The following is a 23,762-nucleotide window of genomic DNA, read 5'->3' as shown; positions in this document are numbered from 1 at the left end:
TTCGCGTCCTGTCCGGTGGATAGAACGGAGGTGTTTTCTTTCCTGCGGATCGGCGGCACATCTTTCGTAGAACTATCTTATACGTATTTCTATTAAAGGGAATAACCTAGTCATGTTGTGAGGATTATGGCTATAAAATGTGGGGATAACCAGTGCAGCCTTTACATAAACATTATTTATATAAAAAAAATAAGGGAAAACAAAACTAATGTGCCTACACTTAGTGTGTGAAATACCCCCCAAGTGTCCCTATTTCGTAGGGATAGTTCCTCTTTGCAATCTATAATCCCTGCCTCCTTGTCCCTCTTTCTTAAGAGCTCGTAATGTTTTGTCTGTATCGGTGTCAGTGTCTAGAGTCCTAAAAGTTATGCATATAGAGACTGAAAAATATATGACTATCAATGAAAACAAATAAAATACATTCTGCTTTTTTACCACCCTATGTAAGTAAATAAGAACTGATATGTATTAAAGTCACATGAAACCACTTGGGTAAAACCCTGTAATTCACAGCCAAGGCTCTCATTGGAACAGAATGAAGACATTACTAAATCTTGCGATTTTAGTGTTCCATGAGGACTGGGTTTGGAACTACTGGCATAGACGTGCCTCTGTTAGCAGCAAAAAGAAAAGTGGCAACTTAAAAAAGATACGGGATAGGGTTCACAACAAATCAATATTTAAACATGTAAAAAAAATCACATTAAGATGTCGCCACCAAATAGGGTTGTCATATAAGCACTGATTCTCTGGGTCGCCACGCAGAAAGTCGGAGGTTGCGGTAGCGTCTTTGTGGCTTTCCCCAGTTCCCCCTCCAACTACTGTGTTTCCAGCGCACTGGGCTAGCTGAAAAGGGTAGCCCAGCCATAACATTATTACCACTGACAGGTGAAGTAAGTAACACTGATCTTGTTATCATGTCATGTGTCAGTGATGTGTTAGAAGCAGGAAAAATGGTTAACCGTGAGGATCTGAGCGACTTTGACAAAGGCCATATTGCGATGACTAGAGAACTAGGTCGGAGCTGGAGCTCTTGTAGGGTGTTCTCGGTCTGCAGTGGTCCAAGGAAGGAAAATCGATGAACCGGCATCCAGGCCATGGGCGCCCAAGTCTCATTGATGCACGTGGGGGTAGAAGGCTAGCCATTGTGGTGGAATCCAACAGATAGGCTACTGTAGCTCAAATTGCTGAAGAAGTTAATGCTTGTTCTGATAGAAAGGTGTCAGAACACACAGTGCATCACAGATGGTTGCATATGCCTCTGCGTAGCTGCAGACCAGTCAGGGTGTACCTACAATGGGCTCATGACCATAAGAACTTTACCAATGGAAGAAGGGGGCCTGGTCTGGTGAATCACGTTTTCTTTTACATCACATGGACGTCCCGGGGAGCCTGTGTCACTTACCTGGAGGATACATGGCACCAGGATGCATCCATGGAGGCCCAACCTCACAACTTACAGGACTTTAAGGATCTGCTGCTAACGTCTTGGTGCCAGATACCACAGCACACCTTCAGAGGTCTAGTGGAGTCCATGCCTCGACCGGTCAGGACTGTTTTGACAGCATAAGGGGGACCTATGCAATATTAGGCAGGTGGTCAAAATGTTATGGCTCATCAAGCGTACATTCACTATGCAACATATTGACCCCTGTTGTTTCTACCTTGGAAATTTGATTTCAAGAGAAGATCTAACCATTTAAATCATAACCATACAGCATCAACCCTCAATCAAAAAGGGACTCTTTTCCTAATCTTGTCATGAAGGCTGCGGGGTCATCAGTCATGGTTTAACGGCTTTTGTCTTGATTTATGAATGAACTTCCATAATACATAGCGAAAACATTTGTTCAAAGAACTAAGTATCCAACTTGGCCATTCTCATTTGGAAGCCCTATTAGGGATCAACCTTGTTGGTAATTGGTCTTTTGTATTCTTACATAGAAAAAATAATATGACAGACTCCACTGCACACGAATAATAATTGACAACATCAATTAGTACTTGAAGGGGTTGGTAAACTCTATATGGTTCTATACCCTGAATATTGTGCACACATATAGAGTAATAAGAAAACCTACAAAAATGCACAGGGAGAACATGGTGTTACAACTTCCAATGTTGGATGATAAGATGATTCCAAATCAATCTTTAAGAAGGATCCTGGCTATAAGGGACATGCTGCATAAAGTCCTGTAAATATGCATTTGGTAGCAGCAGATGTAACGTCAGAGCCAGAAAATATCAATAAATAAAATAAAATCAAAATAAAAAAGTGGTATATTTTTCCAGTGCTGAATCCACTTATGGTTTTTAACTAAGATTTGTCAGTTAATATATAGTTCACAAAAAATTGCTTTTGTTCTTAAAAAGGTTATAGTTTCTCATATAGACTGTTTATGTGACAGCATTGATCACAAACAATGGCAATGGACCAAACTACAAGGCATTAAGCATGGCTCTCCTCCATGTGTCAGCAGGCTTCTTCGCCATCTCTGAAGTTTCATCACTGGGCTGGCTTATGCTTACCCACATGCTTCCAATTAGCAATTTCCTTTCCATTTGACCTATTTGCTAAATTAGAACAGCATCTCTAGGGCCACAATCTAATCATACTGGCAGCAGACAAATGATGCTGTGTATGCCCATATTGTGTGGCTGCCTTTGGACCACCTACAGCATCTCACCAGATGCTGGACTTTAGGAAGTTATAAAGAAATTGAAGTTTATTTTGGAAAACCAGGAACAAGCACAATTAGCTTTTCTGTAGCCAAAATATATGTAAATCCAAGAGACAAGGGGTATATATGCAACAAGTCCATGCAACATAAATATTCACAAATTGAGATTCAGAAACCTTGCTCATCAAGCAGGAGCTTACTGTAGCTTTGACAACTGAACATTATCTGAAGATCATCAGAGTTGTAGTTCGGAGAACATCTGGAGTTTTACCTATTAAATGTATATAATTTAGGTTCAGGCTAAGATCTTAGGTTTACTTACTAACTTGAGGATGCTACAAGTCTGATCGGGTAAATTCAGTTGGATACAAATAATACTATAACAGTTGTTTACAACAGCATACATTGCTACCAAAGCCACATTGAAACCAATATTAATGTTCTCCCAGGTGAGGTTAAGTGTTTTTCTTGCAACCTGGCTCAGCAGCCCAGCGTTTTTCCAGCATTGTTCCTCTTCAGTTTATTAACATTATTCTTGTATCGTTAATATATAGAGCAAAAGTATTGAGGCTAGTGTTTGCTAGACAGGACCAGCTAGCCTGCATTGAAGTCGTTGGATTGCCAAATATGTGGTTTAGGGAATTCATATAGTACAGGGATGTCCAACCTGCGGCCCTCCAGCTGCTGCAGGACTACATCTCCCATAATGCTCTTTCAGCTAAGGAGCTGGCTGAGGAGTATGGGAGATGTAGTCCTGCAGCAGCTGGTGGGCCACCGGTTGGACACCCCTGATATAGTATATTTAAGAAATAAGTAGGAATGAGATGAAACATCATGTGACAGGGATGCCCATCCCATTCCCCAAAGGCCACAAAAACACAGTTTTAGAACAAAAACAACCCACACTGCATAGTACGGTAATTGCTTCATTGGAGAAACCTCAAAGTTCTACCAGGGCTGGACACCTGCCATCATGGGGGAAATGACAGAAGTCAAAACTTACATCATATCAATGACTTCTTGTTTACAGCTTAGTGTGTAACGTGAAAAACTGCATGCACATTTCAAGGTTTTCACTGATCGTTTTCCAGATGTGGTCACTGATTCATGGGATGATTCAGATGTTCCATTCCTTAGTCTTCATAACAAGCGTGCCCCCTTATCTGGACAAACAAAACAATGTTATGCAATGTTCAAAGTTTACATAGACAGTTAACAAGTGTGTTGATATTAGCAAAGGAATGTCTTAAAAATCATTCCAATCCTTTTACATCCTTGTGATTGTCGACATGCTAGAATCACTCCACACGTGTAGTACACAACTATTAATAAAATTCTTTCTCTAGAATTATAATATAATATGGTAAATATATTTTTAAACATAAATTAGTTCTTATGTCTTGAAAACAAGTACATGAGGGGGCAGAATTAAAGTTTGGAAAATTGTTTTATTACCATACCCAATAATGGAATGGTCCAATCAGCAGAAACATTCAAAGTCTTGCTATGGTTATAAGACCTTTTTAAACTTTGCATCAGGATTTTGTGGAGGAGAAAATTCCTGAAGGACCCATGATGGATCCAATGTGCAGTGGGGCTTTGACTTCCCGTGGCAGGCTACCTTCAGTTCTTCCGCTTCTAAGGGACTGGCTTCACTCGGAGGTGGGACTGGCCACATTTAGGGCATTGTAAGCTGCTAACAAGTGTATGCTAGCTCCAAATAGCTTTAAATGGATTGCACATAGGCAGAGAATTGGGCAAGTGGGCATGACCAAACCCCAAACCTGAAGACCAATGTTACAATAAATGTAACTGTGACTATTTCTTAGGTGCCAGAGAAATATTTCCATGGAAATTGTGGAAGAGTAGTTTCTTGTGAGTAGACTTCTAAGTGCTTTGCTCAATAATAAAGTTATCAGTGTCACAACTGTAACGGAGCAACAGACTTCTCTGCTAACACTTACCGCCTGCTGTTGGGCACCGGGGTGTGACCCACTTATCCAAAGCATGGGTACATAGGAAGCATAAGGAGACTTCTTTGCCGGACGGTGCCCAGACCTCCACTGGCACATGCTGGCTGTTGAGGAGGCCCAAAACCCAATGGGCCCTAAAATAAGTCTGAGCCCATTTTTTTCTGAATTTCTGAATGAAATGTGTCTCTTATAGGCCATTTGAACTGTTCGAGATACAAGATCATAAGGGGATAAAACCCTTCATAGCCAGGGGCTGCATTGGCTGTGTAGAGCGGAGTAAATCTTCATGATAACCAGCTACACATTGATCATCCAATAAAAAATCAGCTTGCTAACAAAGAACAGTCATTGCTGAACAATTTCATTATTCTGTCTTCCTGAGTAACTTCAAAGGCTCTTTGATCTTTACCCTTTTTTATTTTCATTGGATAATTTCATGTTCTAAGGCTAAAGTTTTTCAGTTATAGGCATTTTCACCTTGGTTCCATATAACACCTCATCTTTCTTCTTCTTCTAATGTCTTTCAGTAACATGTGTTACAACATTTCAAAGAATCTCTTAAAGGAGAATAAAAACATATTTTCTGCAGGTCACACACTGCAGCATGCTGCACCACCATGGTTGCAGAGGCTTATGTTATACCTCGGCAGTGATCATTTAGGAAGATATCCCTCCAATTACACTTTTTTTTTATTTGTTATATGTTTGTCAGCTTCAAAGATGACTTCCATTACCCAGTAACCAGTGCCCCTGCAAACCCTTAAGCCCCTACACCTCCTTGTGCCTCCCTTCGCTTCTGGAATTGGATGTGATATAAGCCAAGGGTGCAACCTCTAACCTTGCCCCAGGGGCCAAAATCAGCTACAAAAAAATCCATTCTATTTATAACCCCTAAAAAAGCAGAACCAAAAACTAGATCAATGCTGCAGATCTGAGTCACATTATGATTAGTCACAATTGGGAAACGACCTTATTAACCTTTTGCCACACATTTACCCTAAGAAACAACCTCAAACCATGAGAGCGTCTCAGAAGTCCAGAAAGAGTCAACAAAACGAAGCTCCCTTTTTAAAGTAGACTTATCTTTGAATTTCTTCACATGTAAGGAGGGTTATTAAACTGTAAAATGTCTCATTCTGAAATATTATATATAGACAAACTAACCATTAGAGTCTTTCCAAAACTCTGGTCCAGTGAGACATCCTGTTTGAAATATGTCCAAGCAGCCAAACCCTTAAACCAGCCCCTCCGTCTCCGGGTGGGAGTTCTGTGTAAAAACAATTTTCAATGGTGTTCTTTAATCCCGTTTGTTTGTCCTCCCCGTCAGCCTGTCAGTAACTGCACGTTAGCATTCTGAGCACATAGTAACCTCAGCTACCATTTACAACACACTGCGCTGCGAGACATGCCACATCCTTGATCTGGCAAACAAGCTGGGAATGACATCCTGAGCAAGAGAGACCTCCGTGTGTGACACTGATAAATAATCTCCCATCTACGTCCGGCGTAACTATCCTGGGTGATTATCCAGCTAGGGAGGTAAGTTCTATATTTACAAACTATCAGGGAATTGCTATTCCAATAACATTGCAATCGATATTTCGAAATCATACTTTGCGATCCAAAAGAGAATTATTGGCTCAATGTCAGGTCAACAAAATGAAAAAGAAATTAGTGTATAAAAAAAGATTTTTTAGACCCTTTGATGAACAGAGTAACCGATTCTCTGCCAGATGGGAGTCTGCGTTTCTTTCCTATGAAATACTTTACAGAAAGCTATTTTTTTTGTGGTTGACAAAAATTTGCTATTTTCTTCTGATGCTTCTGATTACTTTAGATTCAAGTTGCAATTCATTACAGGTATCAAAGACAATCTTAGAAAGCAGTGGAATATGAAAATTATAACAGTATGATGTGTTCTTATGCGTGTGTTTTATACTAAGTTCAGGTACAGTTAGGAACAGTCGTTTCAAACAATTTGACTGTAGATTTGTCATGCATCATGTATATCGTAGCATAATATCAGTCTTTCATAGATGCTTATGTATTCTGCATGTATGCAAACATGTGATTATGCTTACAAAACAGAACATGTGATGCATGTAGTGCTGTGTAATGTTGTAACAGGCTGTACTGGCATTCTTCTGCGTGTCTTAATTGTAAGTATATTACTAGTTGTAGATGATGATAGCTATGTATCAAAACTACTCAAATAGCATACTGCCCAACTCGGCGTACCCTCGGCGTATCGGGACGCAGGGGAACAGAACTTATAAGGCAGAATGTCACTCAAATTGGCATCACTACTGTGCGTACACACAACCCACTGTCCACCATTACCCCCCCCAACTGATGCTTGGCATTGAGCATAGTAATTATTGCCTTGTGTGCAGTTGCGTTACCATGGAAACCCATTTTGCTCTTGATGCCAAGTACTTGTGCTGGTGTTGTTTTGGACGCAGTTTGGAAGTCTGTAGTGAGGGATGCTACAGAGCATAGACATTTGTACAGCACTGAGTGTCTAGAGTTTTGAGGCTGATTTTGTTACTCCTAGACACTTCTACTGCAATAATAGGGCTTACAATAGATCAGGGCACAACTAACAGAGCAGAAATGTGCATAAATTTACTTGTGGCAAAATGTGGCATCCTATGACAGTGCCATGTTTAAAGTGACTGACCCCTTCTACCGCTAATGTTTGTCTATGGAGATGGCTGCCTATGTGGCTGATTGGATAGACCTGTTAGCAATGGGTGTCGCTGAAGCACCGGAACTCAACAAGGGTGTCTCCGTACATTTGGTCATAGAGTGTATTCACTGTATTTGCTGTCTTTTTTGTGATCAGAATATTGATTTCTTAATTGGCTATGGCTAAAAAGTTAATTCTCAATAAAATATAAAATTAATAGTTCCTGGATTTTATTTTCTTGGTAAAAGGTTTTGGTTATAGATAGGCAAAAGCTTTTAATAAATAAACAGACACAAAACATGGTGATGGGTAACATTTTAAACCAGTTTAATGGCGACTTAACAAATTCCCAAAAAACATAATAAATAGAACATACATGACTTCCTTGGATCATTTTTAATATATTGACCACTGCAGACCTGGAACGACCCACAAGAGCTGCAGTTTTGGCCCTTGTGGGCCATCATGTAGCCTGACTGTAAATATGTGCTTTGTAAGCAAATGTTATATTATAACAGAATAATGTACTATAATAGAAGTGAAAGCATTTGTTCCCAGTAATGGGGAAGTGTTTGTTCTCAATAATGTTGATTCTTTGAGTCACTCTTGACTTCTCTTCATTCCTTCCTCTTTAAGTACACATCTCTCTCTGTATTAATGTTTTCTGGAGACCATGTAGACATGATAAATTGTAAAGTCTTTAAAACAGCATTTATATTTAGAATAGCTACATTATGAGGTCTAGTGCTAGTGTCTAGTGAAGGAAGAAGGGATATAACCTGTGTGGAAGCCAATGCTGTGATGAATTTGTGGTGTCCCACCTAAATGGCTGGTTGTTCAATTGACTTTGTTTCAAAATTCGGAGAATGTAACAAATGTAACCACGCAATAAATATCTCTCTTGACAGTTTTTTTTTTGTCAGAATTGAATCATTGTTCCCAAGGTTTTTAGTATCTTAATTTCTGATAGCAGTCAAGACATTCCACGCACATCAGCTACTAACCCCAGTACCTCAAACTCAAAAATGAATGTATTTGCTCTTCTCGATTTATTGTACACTATATGGACAAAAGTAATGGGACACCGGACCATTATACCAAGAGGTCCATCTAGGGCAGGGGTGTCCAAACTGCGGCCCTCCAGCTGCTTCAGGACTACATCTCCCATAATGCTCTTTCAGCGAAGGGGCTGGCTGAGGAGTATGGGAGATGTAGTCCTGCAGCAGCTGGAGGGCCACAGTTTGGACACCCCTGATCTAGGGTCATGCCACAGTATTTCAATCAGATTCAGGTCAGGACTTTCACTGGGCAACGCCAAAACCTTCATTTTGCTTTGTTTGACCCATTCAGAGGTGGACTTGCTTGTTTGCCACAGATCATTGTCCTGGTGCATAACCCTACTGCACTTGAGCTTTATGTGACGACTGATAGGCTCTAGGGGGGCACAAAGTCTGTTACCAGTAGGCTGTGGCAACAACCATGTTATCCCTTCCCTTTAATCTGCACACTGACATTGCCCAGGGGCCCAAATGTTAGCTACTGTGGCCCATCAAGGTACTCCTTTCCCCAGGGCAGATGCACCTTTTACCCTATGGTAATGACAGCCCTGTTTTTATTTGTATATTTGAGATAATATACTATAAATGCATTCATAATAACGTTATAATATTTTTATTTCACTAGCACAATCCAATACTCTCACAGTATTGAAAACTAATAAGTGAATAAAAGAAAATATATAATAGGATTTTTTGGTAGGGAGCTGAATTCACAGTCCCATCAATGATGGCAAGTCGCCCAGGTCCTGATGTAGCAAAACATCACATTACCACCACCGTGTTTGACTGTTGATATGTGTGGAATGCTATGTTAGCTTTACGCTAGATGTAATTGGACCCATGTCTTCCTAAAACTTTCACTTTTTACTCATCAATCCACAGAAAATTACCAATTTTTAAATTGGGGGTCATCAAGATCCTTTTTTTTGCAAATGTGAAACGAGCCTTTGTGTTCTTTTTAGTCATCATTGGTTTTCGCCTTGCAACTTCCCCCATGGATACCATTTTTGCGCATCATTTCAAGTGAGGCCTGCTGTTCTTCACATGCTAGTCTTGCGTTCTTTTGTTGACCTCCTGGATTATTTGTCGATTTCTGTGAGGAATTTATGTGGGCCACTGTTCCAGGTTTTCTCCATTTGTAGATAATGGCTCTCTTCGTGGTACGCTGGAATGGCTTTCTAACCCTTTCCAGACTGATACATTTTATAGATTGTGTTTCTCATCTCTTTTTGAATTTCTTTAGATTGTGGAATCATGCGCTGCTTTTTGAGACCTTTTAGCACACTTCCTTTTACAAGACAGTTCCCATGAATTAATGTTTAGGCAGGGCTGACAGTAATGATGCCTGGGTGTGCCTAGTGAAATTTAACCCAATTATCAATGCAATTTGGTTAATCGGTTGATTTAGTGACCAAGGGGTAATTACTTTTCACAGGGTTACATAGCTTGTATACATGAATTCACCATTTAAACACTGCATTTGTGTTTACTTGAGTTATCTTTGTCTATTATTAAAATTAGTTTGATAATCTGAACAATTGTGACAAATCTGCAGAAACAGATGAAATTGGGAAGGGGCATATACTTTTTTCACAGAACTGTACATTCATTAAATACATATTTATACCAAGAAAATCTTAGGTATTAATGTTCGATGGGGACCAGCTCTGACTCTCCTGCTGCCAGATTGGTCCATGAGAGTGATCATGCAGCTTTAACCCCTTCAATATCACAATTTTGGCATTTTAGGGGTTCATTTTTGTGTCAAGTCTGTGGGGACAAAACTACAAAATTACAGTCCTACGGAGCACCAACATTGATGTGTAAAAATGTCTTCACCTGAAAGTCAAGGTTCTTCCGGGTCAATTGCTGCCAGACTCTGCAGCAGGTTAAACTGCTTCAGAGCCAGTCAGGAGTGAACTGATGATTGTGACAGACCAGTTGATGTTCTTCTCCCATAAGTGACGGCTGTCACAGAGAGGAGTCATCCAAGCTAAAAAAAAAACACAGAAAATTATGATCATACCTGGGAACTCTCCTGAGTGTTCCTAGGTATTAAAAGTATTAAAAAAAAATATTTGTAGAGTGTAGAATACAATTTTAGGGCACTGACATTGGTTGGTGTGATCAATCAATAATTATTGCAACCTGATTATTTATTAGTGACACTTTAGGTCACTCATTAATGATTGATCACACCAACCAATGTCAGTGCCCTAAAATTGTATTCTACACTCTGCATATTAATAATACTGCATATTGTTGTGAATTTTGGGAAGACTGAGCCATATACACGGCCAACACATACACATACATTTCCATTTAAATGGTCCACTACTGAGAAAACAAACAAGTTCTGTAAAAAAAACCTAGGCTTTTATTCCAATATGTGGAATGCCAGAAAGCTATGCCTGGGGCCACCAGGTTCATTTCTGATCCCACTGCTGTAGGAAGTAAAGGGAGACAAAGGGCAGGATTTCCAGTGCAGTACATTGAGTGTTGTTTTTTAGAACAATACCTAATCCCTGACGTTGGTGAATTATCAGACTTTTCACACAGTCATACGTTTATGCTCAATTTGAATGCAAGCCAAGGATCAACTAGGGTGTGAAGTTTTAAAGCATAGGAAAGTAAAATTCAATGAACAAACACCAGAAAAGTCAACACACTCTGGTTGCACTATGCACCGCTTATCTGCTATAGCATTCCATCAGTCCATGTTTTTATAAAAGCTAAGGAAATTACAATATTTGAGTAATGGTTCAGACAATAACCTTGAGTCGACCACGTTTCGCCTTGGTATGACTATATAGAGGTTTGGCAACAGTCCATGAGTACCCAGGGAAATCAGGCTTGGCTTTGTTGGTGGGAAGCGGCTTGTAAATAATATCAGAATTTTGAATAGATGGCATTCTTTGGAGCCTTGATTTGAAATGCACAACTTGTTTAGGCAAGAAAAACAGCCTTCTTTAGAACTTAAGACGTTTAAGTAGCTCTAAATTAAATAAACAAGCAGCAAGTGGTACCATGCTGACATTAAAATGTAAAACACAGTGTAAATATGCATTTATTTCAGGACAATCTTTAATAATTATGGGCTCTAGGGGGCCCCAAAGTCTGTTGCCAGTAGGCTGTGGCAACAACCATGTTATCCCTCCCCTTAAAGCAGCACACTGACATTGCCCAGGGGCCCAAAGGTTAGCTACTGTGGGCCATCAAGGTACTCCTTTCCCCAGGGCAAATGCACCTTTTACCCTATCGTAATGACAGCCCTGTTTTTATTTGTATGTTGGAGATAATATACTATATATGCATTCATAATAACCTTATAATATTTTTATTTTACTAAAGCAATCCAGCAGAAAATTATATAGCGACACTCACAGTATTGTAATAAGTGAATAAAAGAAAATATATAATGAAGTGAAGAGATAATAAAAATATCTTAATACAGACTCAAAAGAATCTTGTAACGGATACTGCATACAAAATGAGAGCATCAAATCCATCAGTAGATAGAAAGGCCAGCTGGTTCCTTCCCATGTAAGACAATGTAGAAAATAGTTAAAAAAAAAAAAACCTTTTGTAGTGGTTACTACATGTTATACTAAGTAAGAGTCTCAGATCAGACTTCAGATGTTTAACCCCTTGACAACAACTGACCTGCCAGGCACGTCATGGAAACGCATGCAGTTCGTGACTATTGACATGCCAACGATTGCTTTCTCCGCTCAGCCAGTGATGTTGCAATGCCTTGCTAATGAGGCATTTAGCAACACCCAAAAAAATGTAACCCCTTCAATTGAAATAAGTCAGAAAAAGTGCCCTTGCCCTGAAAAAAAATAAATAAATGTGGGTATTTCCACATTTAACAAATTAACCTTAATTATCCCCTTAACGGGTTGTCTTTAAACCCATTAATGACAATGCATTGTGAGCTCGTACATGTCTTTGTCAATAATTTACAAATCATGGCAATAATGAGAGACAAATTTAAAGAAATCTACAAATGTGCAGCTTTGTTTTACAAATGTGCAGCTTTTTAATATCAATAACAAGGTCTGTAAAAGAGCTGGCCTTAACGGTAGCGCGAGTTTCTGGAATAATTAATGCGATACAGTAACACATTTGTACGGGAAAAGTATCTCTGAAAGTCCCTGATCCCGTATAGTTTCAGGAAGGAAATATTTAACAAAAAAGCCTTGTATTTAATAACAATGTAAATTCTAACAACGCTGGAGACTATCTGAAACTTCCCCATTTCCCTGTTAAAAGACGTGAAGGTATTCAGTAGCATATAGAGACCTTGTGTTTAAAGGGCCACAAAACAAGTGAGCAACGTTGTCAGATTTATTTAGATTGCTTTTGAGGAAGAGGTCAGCATCAGATAAAATCATTACAGCAAACCGATCCGTGGCCAACCACGTGTTCTTCACACGCATAGACATAGCAAGGGATGCAAAGGAAACATTTTAGCCAAAGCCACTTGCATCTTAATGTTTTCAATCAACAAGCATTTGATGTCTTTGATTACAGAGGAAGAGCACCAAGAGATTTACTAAGCATCGGGCATGAATAAATACGTATAAAATTAAAAGGATTACAGGACCCCTGAAACAGAAAAGCCAAGTCTTTTCCAAGAGAATAGGGCTTTTATACATTTGTGCCCATGGATTAGTTTAACTGACTGCCGTAAGGGCCACGTGGTTAAGGGTGGGAATGCTTTTGTGTTAATTTGACAGCAGAAGAGAACCATTTTGGTCTACAGACTGTTGGCCATGTAGCGTGAGTGTGTATATATATATATATATATATATATATATTAGGGCTGCAACAACTAATCGATAAAATCGATAATAATCGATAATGAAAATCGTTGACAACGATTTTTATTATCGATTAATCAAATCGATTTTTATCGATTATTAAAAAGAGTTTTTTTCAGAGCAAATGCTCTGAAAAACTCCTATCCTTATATAATCCGACCTCAAACAGAGATTGGATTATAACACTAGAATCCAGATCCCCCGCAACGCTGCAGGGGACCTGGATTCCCCTCACTATCGGCCAGTGGGTGTCCGTGTGATGCGCACAGACAACTTCCGCCTCTCCCCTCCACTTCCGCTGGGGCTTCTACGATGCAGTGCCAGGATCACATGATGTAGAAGCCCCAGATGTAGAATCAAGGTCTCCTGCAGAGGATCATCCTCTCTGTCAGCTGGTGGGGGTCTGCGCGATGCGCACAGACAGCCTCCGTTACTGCCCTTCACTTACGCTGAGGCTTCTATTAAGCTGCAGTGAAAGTGCCTGTCAGCAACGGAGGTTCACAAAACACCAGGGAGTCGGGAGAGAGGCAGAGCGGTGAATTAGAGGGGGGAGGAGTCAGAGGGGTGTATGGGAGCCACCCTCCCATACACCACTCTGGCTCCTCCCCCTCCCAAACACCACTCTGCAGAGTGATGTATGGGAGGGGGAGAGAGGCAGAGTGATGTATGGGAGGGGGGGAGAGAGGCAGAATGGTGAATGGGAGGGGAGGAGGCAGAGTTGTGAATGGGAGGGGGAGGAGGCAGAGTTGTGAATGGGAGGGGGGAGGAGGCAGAGTGGTGAATGGGAGGGGAGGAGGCAGAGTTGTGAATGGGAGGGGGAGGAGGCAGAGTGGTGTATGGGTGATTTCAGGGTAGCACAGTGGTGTATGGGGGTGTAATGAATTTCAGGGAGACAAAGTGGCGTATCTGGGGGAGTTAGAGTGGTGTATAGAGGAAGGTAGAGTGGTGTATGGGGGGTTTAATGAATTTCAGAGTGGCATATCTGGGGGAGGCAGAGTGGTGAATCAGGGAGTATAATGAATTTCAGGGTGGTGCAGGGCATTTATGGGGGGCGGAGTGGCATATCAGGGTGCACAGTGGCATACAGGGAGGTATAAGGCATAAATGGGGGCGAGTGGCATATTGGAAGTTATAAGGCATATCAGGGGGCATGGTGGCCTATAGGGGGTATAGGGCATATCGATATTAGGCATATCAGGGAGGCATAAGACATATCTGGGGGTAAAAGGTATATCAGGGGCTCAGTTGCATATCACTGGCACATAAGGAGTATAAGGCATATCGGGGGCACAGTGGCATATCAGGGGACACAGTGGAATCTCTGGCATATAAGAGGTATAAGGCATATCTGGGGGCAGAGTGGCAAGCTGGGGGTAAATAAAAGAAAATATAAACAAGGCTTTTTTCTCATAGTTTTTATTAAATATTTTTTTTAGTTTTTATTAAATATGAAAATATGAATTTATATTTACTAATAACTTTGTATTAAAAACTAGTTTGAGAAACACTGTGTTTGGGTTCTTGTAGTTTTTATTATTATGTCAGTTAAATAAGAAGGTGAATAGAGAGAGGCCATTGTGATAAAGAGATGAAAGTGTAAATTGTAAGTTTTTTATTACATTATTTTAAATTAAAAAAAAATTGCATTTTTTTATCCGATTAATCGACTAATCGAAAATCGATTATTAAAATAATCATTAGTTGCAGCCCTAATATATATATATATATACATATAAATATATATATATATATATATATATATATATATTAGACTTGTCCATTCGTTTTTGGGCGAACATGAAAACGAAGGGTGCGTTTTCGTTGTTCAGCCCGAATCTTCGTGTTCGTCTTCATCTTTGTTAGTATCTCCTAACTAATCGGGTCCCTTCCCCTTCTAGCTTACCTTATCTACGCAGCATCGCAGGGGTTAATGGGAGCAGGAATAAGTAGGAACGCGCAAGGAGTTAAAAGTCTGTGCGTGCGACTCTATTGGTTGCCTGCAGGGGCCTCCTCTGGCATCAACCAATTGGTTGATGCTAGAGGAGGCCACTGCTGGCGACCATAGAGTCGCTTTTACGGACCTTTAACTCCTGTTCCCTCCCCAGGCCAAGTTTCGGCGTCAGGAGCTAAAGGTCGATGCGAGCGACTCTAAAGCAGCTGTCCTTTATTGGTTGATGCCAAAGGAAGCCTCTGCAGGCGACCAATAGAGTCTCTTGTACGGACCTTTAACTTCTGAAACCTCCCCAGGCCGAGTTTCGCTGTCAGAAGTTAAAAGACCCAAACCTGAAGAATGTACACGACTATTCACACGAACCGAACGCAGGAACTGGCGAACATTCATGGAACACCAAGATTATTTTCCCGAACACGAAGAGTTGTCCAGCGCACAAATCTCATATATATAAATCTCCTATAATATATATATATATATATATATATATAGCCTGTACAACAGAACCAAATGCAAAAGAGAAGGCACTATCCCGTATATTCTTCCTCTACTGCCCCCTGTATCCATAAACATGTCTACGTACAACCAAGATTCTGTCTGTACAAGGAATCCACTGTTTAGTTCTTTCAATGCCTCTCTTTCACGACAACAGGAGTGTGCTTTTCCTGCTCATTAGTCTTCTTGGCCCCAAATATTCGGGTCAGTGCTACTTTTAGCTTGTTTTGAGTATAATGTTGAAATATTTTCTTTGCCTTCATCAGAACTTGATGACAACGGTTTGCTTTCAAATATGTTTAATTAAATGCTGCTCCTCAACATGCCCATTGCCCAAACGTAGGGTAAACAGGAAAAATGAACCTTTCAAGTTTTTTGGCAAAGAGTACAAAATCTTGCAGGTATAAATATATACATATATATATCAGATAATAAAGCCTGCGGTACCACGGGCACAGTGGACAAGACGATAATTCTTACAAAAATCTCTTTATAAACAACATTTAGGGTATAAACTAGTTTACTTAAGGATACTGTGACGGAGACCCATACACAGACTGAGTAGCTCCGCCATAGAGATCTTCCGTGCTGCTGAAAGCTTAATTGCTCAAAGGATTAACCCTTCATATTCCCCCAAACACTAGCCGAGACTTAGTGTAGGGTACAAACAGAACTGAGTTTATTGAAGACAGCACAGATATTTATACACAAACATGATAGGATTAGGGGTATAATCTCATCAACCACCAGACAGCCCGGCACCTCCATACAGTTCTATGGCCAGCAATGCCCACCCAACAAAGAGTCACTATTTCTGGGTGACAGATAGCAATTAACCCTAGAAGCCACTCTGACCAGGAATTCTCCCACTCCGCTCTCCGGGACACCGGCAGTGGTCGCGGAGTCCTCGTTGCTTCTTTGGCTCCGCCTTGCATTAGCCCTGTAAAAAAAATAATACATAAGAAAACACCCTTTTAACCTTTGTTACCTGTGTTGTGATGTCATGAGTTATTGCTTAGAACTATTGCTTAGAACTCTCCCCCCAACCGGTCCATATACACTACGTAAGACTGCTGGGCTGACACAGCTTCCATAGACTGCATAGACTGTACTGAACATAAAAATAAAATAATTGGGAAGAAGTGACAGATACCCTTTAAATGTCAGCCCGAAAATGAATATTTACCAATATATATATAGGCTTAGATATTAGATAGACAATCAGCCAGCAGGACAAGTCCTTTGACCAGGGCTGTCTTAACCTTATCATAATACATTAAATTAAGTTATATAGCACCAGCAGATTCCATACCGCTCTTACAAATAACGATAGTGAAAATATATGACAATGTTAAACAATATAATACTTCCCACCTTACCTGAGTATTGGGGGGGGGCATGTGGAAGCTACAACAGAAGTCTGTGCTCCAATAGCACATGTCTTGGCTGGACGGGGAGATAAGAGGATCTCCGCAACTGGCCCTTGATGCATATTGCCCTTGGGAAAATGGAACAGTGGGGTAGCTACGCTGGACAGAGGGGCAGTGATTTACTATCAGGACTGTCCTGTTTAAATCAGGACACTTGGGAGGTATGGTCATGCACTGCGAACTTGATTTCAATGTTTTCCTAGATCTGAAGCTAAAGTCTTTGGGTCAGAAGATAGAACCTCTCTGCATATCATAAAGTTCATTTTATTCCTCTTTTTTTTTTAACCAGTTTAACCACTGGTCGGTTAATTGTATGCGCAGTCATCTATGGGTGTTGTACTCAACATGATTTCTATGTAATTAGAGAGCAGGGAGGGATCTACAACATGAAGCTTTTTCTTGTCCCTCTTGCCTTTACGGTTACACCCAGCTTGAGTTTTAAAGAATGCTTGCTGGTAAGTTATGTTCCATTTTTTCATATTTTCCTCCTGCAAAAATGATTATTTAGTCATTCTTTGTGTGTTGTTTTAGTAACGATATCCACAACAGATTTCTCTCTTACATGGGAAGGGAAGGAAAGGATCTCTGTGGGGGGGGGAGCTGTGCATTGGTACCTTTTGATCAATTCCTTATGTAAATATGTGTTACCGTAGGGTGACCAGATTTTCAGCTTGACTGTGAGACATATGGAAAGGATATAGTGAGGCTGCGTTGAAATCCAAATGGTCATTGTGTCCGCTTATGCTTACATAATGCACAGAAGAAGCAGTAAAGATCAATAGGTTTCCCTTTGTTGGTTTAATGCTCTGCTATCTGAACAGGGCTATCTAAACTGCAATCTGCCAGCCTGGAAAGGGTGAATACGTTGATGTAGTAGAACTGGAAACAAAATGTATAAGAGCCTCATAAATCAAGATGAAAAGTATAAATGTGCTGTTCCTGCATTATAAGATATACCAAACCTCATATAAAGGAGAAAATTGACAGGTTAACAAAACGAGTGAAAGGAGAAAAGTGAACAAGGAATAACTAGATTAAAGGCGAATGAATGGAGTTAAATAAACGAGGATACAGATCTAGTTGATCTAGCTGTCTAAATAATTACTTCTGTTCAGTTTTTTTTTTTTTTACAGAGGAAGGTCAAGGGATGGGGCCTCCATTAGAAAGAAGAAATAGAGAAACATGTAAAACATGTGTGCTTTTCAGAGGAAGAGCTTCTAATTGAAGTAAAAACAGACAAGTCCATGGGACCCGATGGCATATACCAAAAGTTATTAAAGGAGCTTCAGGGTATCCTGGAAAACCATTGGTAGAATTATTTAGCTAGTGATTTAAGTAAATTAGAAGAATGTTTAAGAGTGCGGCAGCAGCAGTTTAATGTTGATAAATGTAAAATAATGCACTTGGGATGTGAAAATCCCAATACAGAATATAGCCTTGGGGGCATCACAAGAAAACAAGCAGGGTGATGGGTTGTATAGTTAGCGGCATTAGTAGTAGAATAAAGGAGGTGGTTCTGCCAGTTTATAGATCTCTGGTGAGACCTCACCTACGGTATTGTGTACCATTCTGGTGACCCCATCTCCAGAAGGATATTGGCATTCTGGAGATAATTCTCCAGAGGGCTACTAAAATGGTATAGGGTTTGCAGGGTAAGAAGTATCAGGAACGACCAAGGGATCTTAATATGTATAGCTTGGAGGAAAGAATTAGAAAGAGAGGAGATACTTAAATACTTATACAACACATTAAGAGAGGGAGACCGATTAACTGAATAAGGACTTTATACCGGGAAAAACGGCCAGACTAGATGGACCAAATGGTTCTTATGTGCTGTCACATAATTTTTCTATACCTCATTTATGACACTTTCAATCTTATATAAATTAACTCTTCTGAAGTTTATTTTCATACGGTACCTCACATGATGTCATAAATGAGGGAAAACAAATGAAATCCCATTTATTAATTGACCTATACTGGTGCTTAAAGTTTAGGTTGACTATAAGAATAACCATAAAAATAGCATGGCATTAGGGAATTTTCGGGGGGAGAGATGCCCCCTCTTGCCTCCTACTGTAGGTGCCCATGATCAATATCTACTGGTTTTTGCACCAGGGTAAATTCAACTTTTGTTTGCAAAGCCCTCCCAGTCTAAGTAACGTTAGGGGAGCATGATGTCACACTGCCTTCATTTACTTTACAAAGGGAATGTTTACTAAAACCTAATTTGACAATTTGACCATATCAATGTCATATTCTGCCCCCACAACGCATCAAAGAATATTTGCATTCCCGAAGCTATAGTTCGTAGCAGCTGGAGTCCCTAAAGATGCCTTTCCAAGTTCATAACATCTGCTTCCTGATTCATAAAGCATGAGCCGATTTCTTTTTAGACAGCTATCCAGCTTGCTTTCGAGCTGTTGGCAAATGTGCCACAACTATCCGCACTTCGCAGCACAAATCAGAAACAACGCAGATGTGTCCAAAGTGGCTTTTTTGTCAGAGGTTGGTTATTCAGCACAGAAGTCTCCGGCAGTTTGGGATCAGTGGGTATTTTTGGTATGCCACGTCTTTACAAGAAGTGTTGTTGCAGATGTTACTTGTCCCCCTAGGAAATGACTCAAATGGGTGTATTTGTCTCTTCTTCCAGGAAAAGAAGATCACAGCTGAGCTAAGGAAGAAAAACACTCTCACCCACTGTCTGTAAGTTTGAAAATGCTGCGAGTGGCATACTGATAACATGATAAATAGTCTTCCAAATGTAAACAACACTCAGTCGTGGCTTTCCAAATGCGATAGGAACTACACTGCGCTGTTATTCTTTTAGCACGAGGGAAACAGGAATATGATTGCACATATCTAACCAAAACTCTTAAGACCCAAATCCAAATTAGCAAAGGCCTCTAATAGGACCATTGCGCTTAGTGTAACCACAAAAATGTGTACATTGAGAAATGTATACAAGGAAATTTGGTTGTCCCGCCAAGGAGAGGAGGTGTAGTTACCTAATAATCATCAGGTTAACCCTCCCCCAACATGAGTTCTGTTAGTCCTGGCCAATGCAAATAGATGTGTCTCCATACTGACAACACAGGAACATGCACAAACTGGTCATTCTACTGGTAAAGTCAAAAGGTCCGTACGCCAAGTTGTGTGGCTGGTAGGTTTTCAGTAATAAATGAATGATTGTTGACACAGCTACAATTTGAAATGTTGACTTCTTTCAAAGAGGAGCCGTTAGTGTTATATTTTACTGTGCTGTCGAACGGCACCATCTTGTGGAATTGTGGCAAACAGCAAACATAAACCAACATGCCACATATGCATTCCAGTGTGCGTAGAGACTGGGCCGGACTGGAAATAAAATTTGTTAAGATCCTCTTAAAACTGGCAGGCAGACAGACGGCCTACTGGTAGATTTCCCAGCCACTCGAGCCCTACATAGGGCCTTTGCTGAAATAAATTTATAGATAAACAAAGTACACGGTAGGAACGACCTTTAACTATTTTTACATTATTACTTGTTGATTTATATTGCCATCATTTCCACAGTGCTGTACAATGGGTGTTTTGTTATTGACAGAAATTAAGAAAATTTATTTTTAAAGTCCAAAGTGATGCACGACTTCTTAAGTTCTGTTTGTCCATTGTAGAGCGCTACAGGATATGATGGCACCATATAGCTCCCTAATAACGTTAAGATCAGTATACATAATGTTTGTATATTTTTTTAATATGTTTTTTTTTGTGTTACCATATATTCTGTACCCAGATCTCTGCAATTTGAAGCTTAAATGGAGGAAGCAGACCAGCCGTTTTATTCTTCCTTGGACGTATTTGACAACTACTCCTATACATACGAGTATTATGATTTGGAGGAATCCCCTCATGATGGTGAACAACCTCACGTGCTCCACATTGTGTCTATTGTCATTTACTCCCTGGCCTTTTTATTAGGCGTGCCTGGTAATGCCATTGTGATTTGGTTCACCGGTTTCAAATGGGATAAGACAGTCAGCACCCTGTGGTTTCTCAATCTGGCCATTGCGGATTTCATTTTTGTCCTTTTCCTTCCACTACATATCACTTATGTGGCCACCAACTTCCACTGGCCTTTCGGGAAATTCCTGTGCAAGATCAACTCTTTCATTGCAGTTCTTAACATGTTTGCCAGCGTCTTCTTCCTGACAGTTATAAGCTTGGACAGATTCCTGTTCCTGGCCCGTCCCAGCTTCTCGCTGACACATAGGACCCTAAAAAAATTCACGATTGTTAGTGGCATTATCTGGATACTCGCCGCCATTATCGCTAGCCCTGCGTTGTATTTCCGAGATACAACCGAGATAAGCAAAACGGTATTCATCTGCTTCAACAACTTCCATGAACATGACCGTACAATCATCCTTAAAACACACACATGGCTGGTCATGATCAGGTTCTTCATCGGATACCTCTTTCCACTGCTAACCATGATTATATGCTACACGTTCCTTGCTAAACGGATGGAGAAAACCACCCAGCCATCCAATAAATTCTTCTGGACTGTCCTGGCCATCATTGTAGCATTTTTTGTCTGCTGGACTCCATATCATATATTTAGTTTACTTGAACTGAAAGTCCATCATAGCGGAGTATACCAAGAATGGCTTAGAATTGGAATGCCCATTTCAACCAGCTTGGCTTTCATTAACAGCTGCATCAACCCAATACTATATGTTCTAATAAGCAAGATATTCAGGAAGCAGCTGGGAACATCTGTAGCTGAAATATTTAAACATACGCTCAGAGATATAAGTCAGACTGGTATTAAAAGTGAACAGTTGATGGATTCTGAAAATAACCCAACCAGATGTGAGGTTCTGGATCTTGAACAGATTAAGGGGAAAATATAAAGTCTTTCTTTTAAATACAAACAAAAAAAATCATAGTATTGACATATGTTTGTATATGATTCTATACTGTAACAGAACTTTTAATATATTTGATTGTTTAGCATTTTTGTGCATTATAAGGCAACTTTATATTGATTTTCTGAGAATTGTGCCTACCAAGCCCAGGACCCAGACATATTGTACAGTCAAACTATGGTAACTGTTAATACCATAGAAGCTTGTTTTTGGGGGAAATAGCTGCAATTTTTACCAGTGTTATGAAACAGTAGTTTACAGGATACACTGACATCCTTCTGAGTCCATACTTCACTGGAGTGTAAGTGTATTGCCGAAGTATAGATCCGAGCAGCTTGCCAATTGGGTCACTCGGCCATTGTGCAGAAGAAAGCCCAGCTTGAGATACACCCTAGCCTCGAGTTATGGATAATTCCGGTGGAAACTGAACTTAGCTGACAAAATGAAATTGTTGCTGTAAATTAAGTCTTTAGTCAGAAGCGATAGGATGGCTCTATCTTAAGACTGCCGAGATCCCAGAGCTTTATCAGATTCTTCACCTTTCTGTACGGCAGGCTATAAGGTAACACTACCATTTTTTAGCAAAATGTATCGATATCAATTTCATGGTTATAGTGGTAAGTGGGAAAGTAGCACTGTTTCGAGCTCTTAAGTTTAAAAATTTTTACATTCATGGATTCTTGCTTTATTTGGTAAAAACACTAGCTAGTGTAGAACGACCAAAGTATGGCCAAAGAGGTTGCCTTTGGAAGACCAAGCTTCCTCCCTACGGACGGAAAGATACTAAGTTCAGAAAACAGCTATAACACAAAAAAAGATTGTTAAATGAAATTCAGACAGGGTCCAGTAAACTTTTCCTAGCACCTTAGATTTCAATGTACAATACTGCAAAAGACCGTTGGAACAAGAAATAAATTTATAAGATTGTACTGCTACTTAAAAGCTTCACCCCCAAATGTTTCAAAACAGTATTTTGATAGAGCGGCACAGAGCAGCTTGGGGAGACAGATTTAAATCCATGTTTGCACTATGCACTTGCCTTTAAATGTTAGCAGAAAGTATAAATCACTTACTCTAGATAGTTTCAGTGTATATCTATCACCTTCAGAGTTCTATATTGTGATGTAAACATAATCTCAAAACTTATCCTGCAGTAAACACTTTGATTTCAAGCCGAGACATGAAGGTTGGCAGGTATGCAGACTCGCAAGCGCTTGTTATTTGCACATAATTTATGTCTGCACTTATGTGAATAGTAAAGAAAGCTTACGGAACACATTTCAATAAAAATCTTATCTCACAAAAGCTGTATCAATTTAAAGGGTAAACATGAGATCTACTGAACAGATCAAATTCAGCTGCAATTTCTTAAAGGACACATACTTGAACCTCAATAAAGAGTATGTTGAATACCCTGATCAGAAGTATGGCCCATGAAGTGAGATACAAGCTCATCCCCTGTATGCAAAATATTCAGGGGCAGTGGCAGACTCATGGGGCACTCTGCTGAATAGTTCCTTGAAAAGTGCCTACGCAGCCATCATGTGCATGGGATTACTAGAGTGCCAGCCTTAAAAGTTCTGTAGTTATTCAACATGTTCACTACCGTATGGACACAGACTTACATCTATAGGCGAGGCAAGATGTGCCATTAAGACACTCTTAAGTCCCTGTAAAATAAAGTCTGCTGCTGCACCGAGTATGGAAAACACCAACCAGCAGAAGACAGCATGGCAGGCTACGGATTGC

The 23,762-nt window shown here is 40.1% G+C and overlaps 1 protein-coding gene across 1 annotated transcript; it reads left to right on the top strand.

The window, feature by feature from the left end:
• The first annotated feature begins 5,939 nt into the window (after positions 1-5,939).
• On the top strand, positions 5,940-22,223 carry CMKLR2 (chemerin chemokine-like receptor 2). Its single transcript, XM_053471659.1, has 3 exons — positions 5,940-6,193; positions 19,757-19,809; positions 20,879-22,223. The coding sequence occupies exon 3, from the start codon at positions 20,901-20,903 to the stop codon at positions 21,996-21,998; it is 1,098 nt and encodes a 365-aa protein (XP_053327634.1). The 5' UTR covers positions 5,940-6,193; positions 19,757-19,809; positions 20,879-20,900; the 3' UTR covers positions 21,999-22,223.
• The last annotated feature ends 1,539 nt before the right edge of the window (positions 22,224-23,762 follow it).

Source organism: Spea bombifrons, chromosome 7 (genome assembly GCF_027358695.1).
Source record: "Spea bombifrons isolate aSpeBom1 chromosome 7, aSpeBom1.2.pri, whole genome shotgun sequence".
NCBI classification, from domain to species: Eukaryota; Metazoa; Chordata; class Amphibia; order Anura; family Pelobatidae; genus Spea; species Spea bombifrons.
The sequence above is the reverse complement of the archived record's forward strand: the minus strand, read 5'-3'. Positions and strand labels throughout refer to the sequence as shown.

What these genes read in the sequence shown, in the direction of transcription:
- CMKLR2 (XM_053471659.1), top strand. Translation starts at nt 20,901, where the DNA reads ATGGAGGAAGCAGACCAGCCGTTTTATTCTTCCTTGGACGTATTTGAC.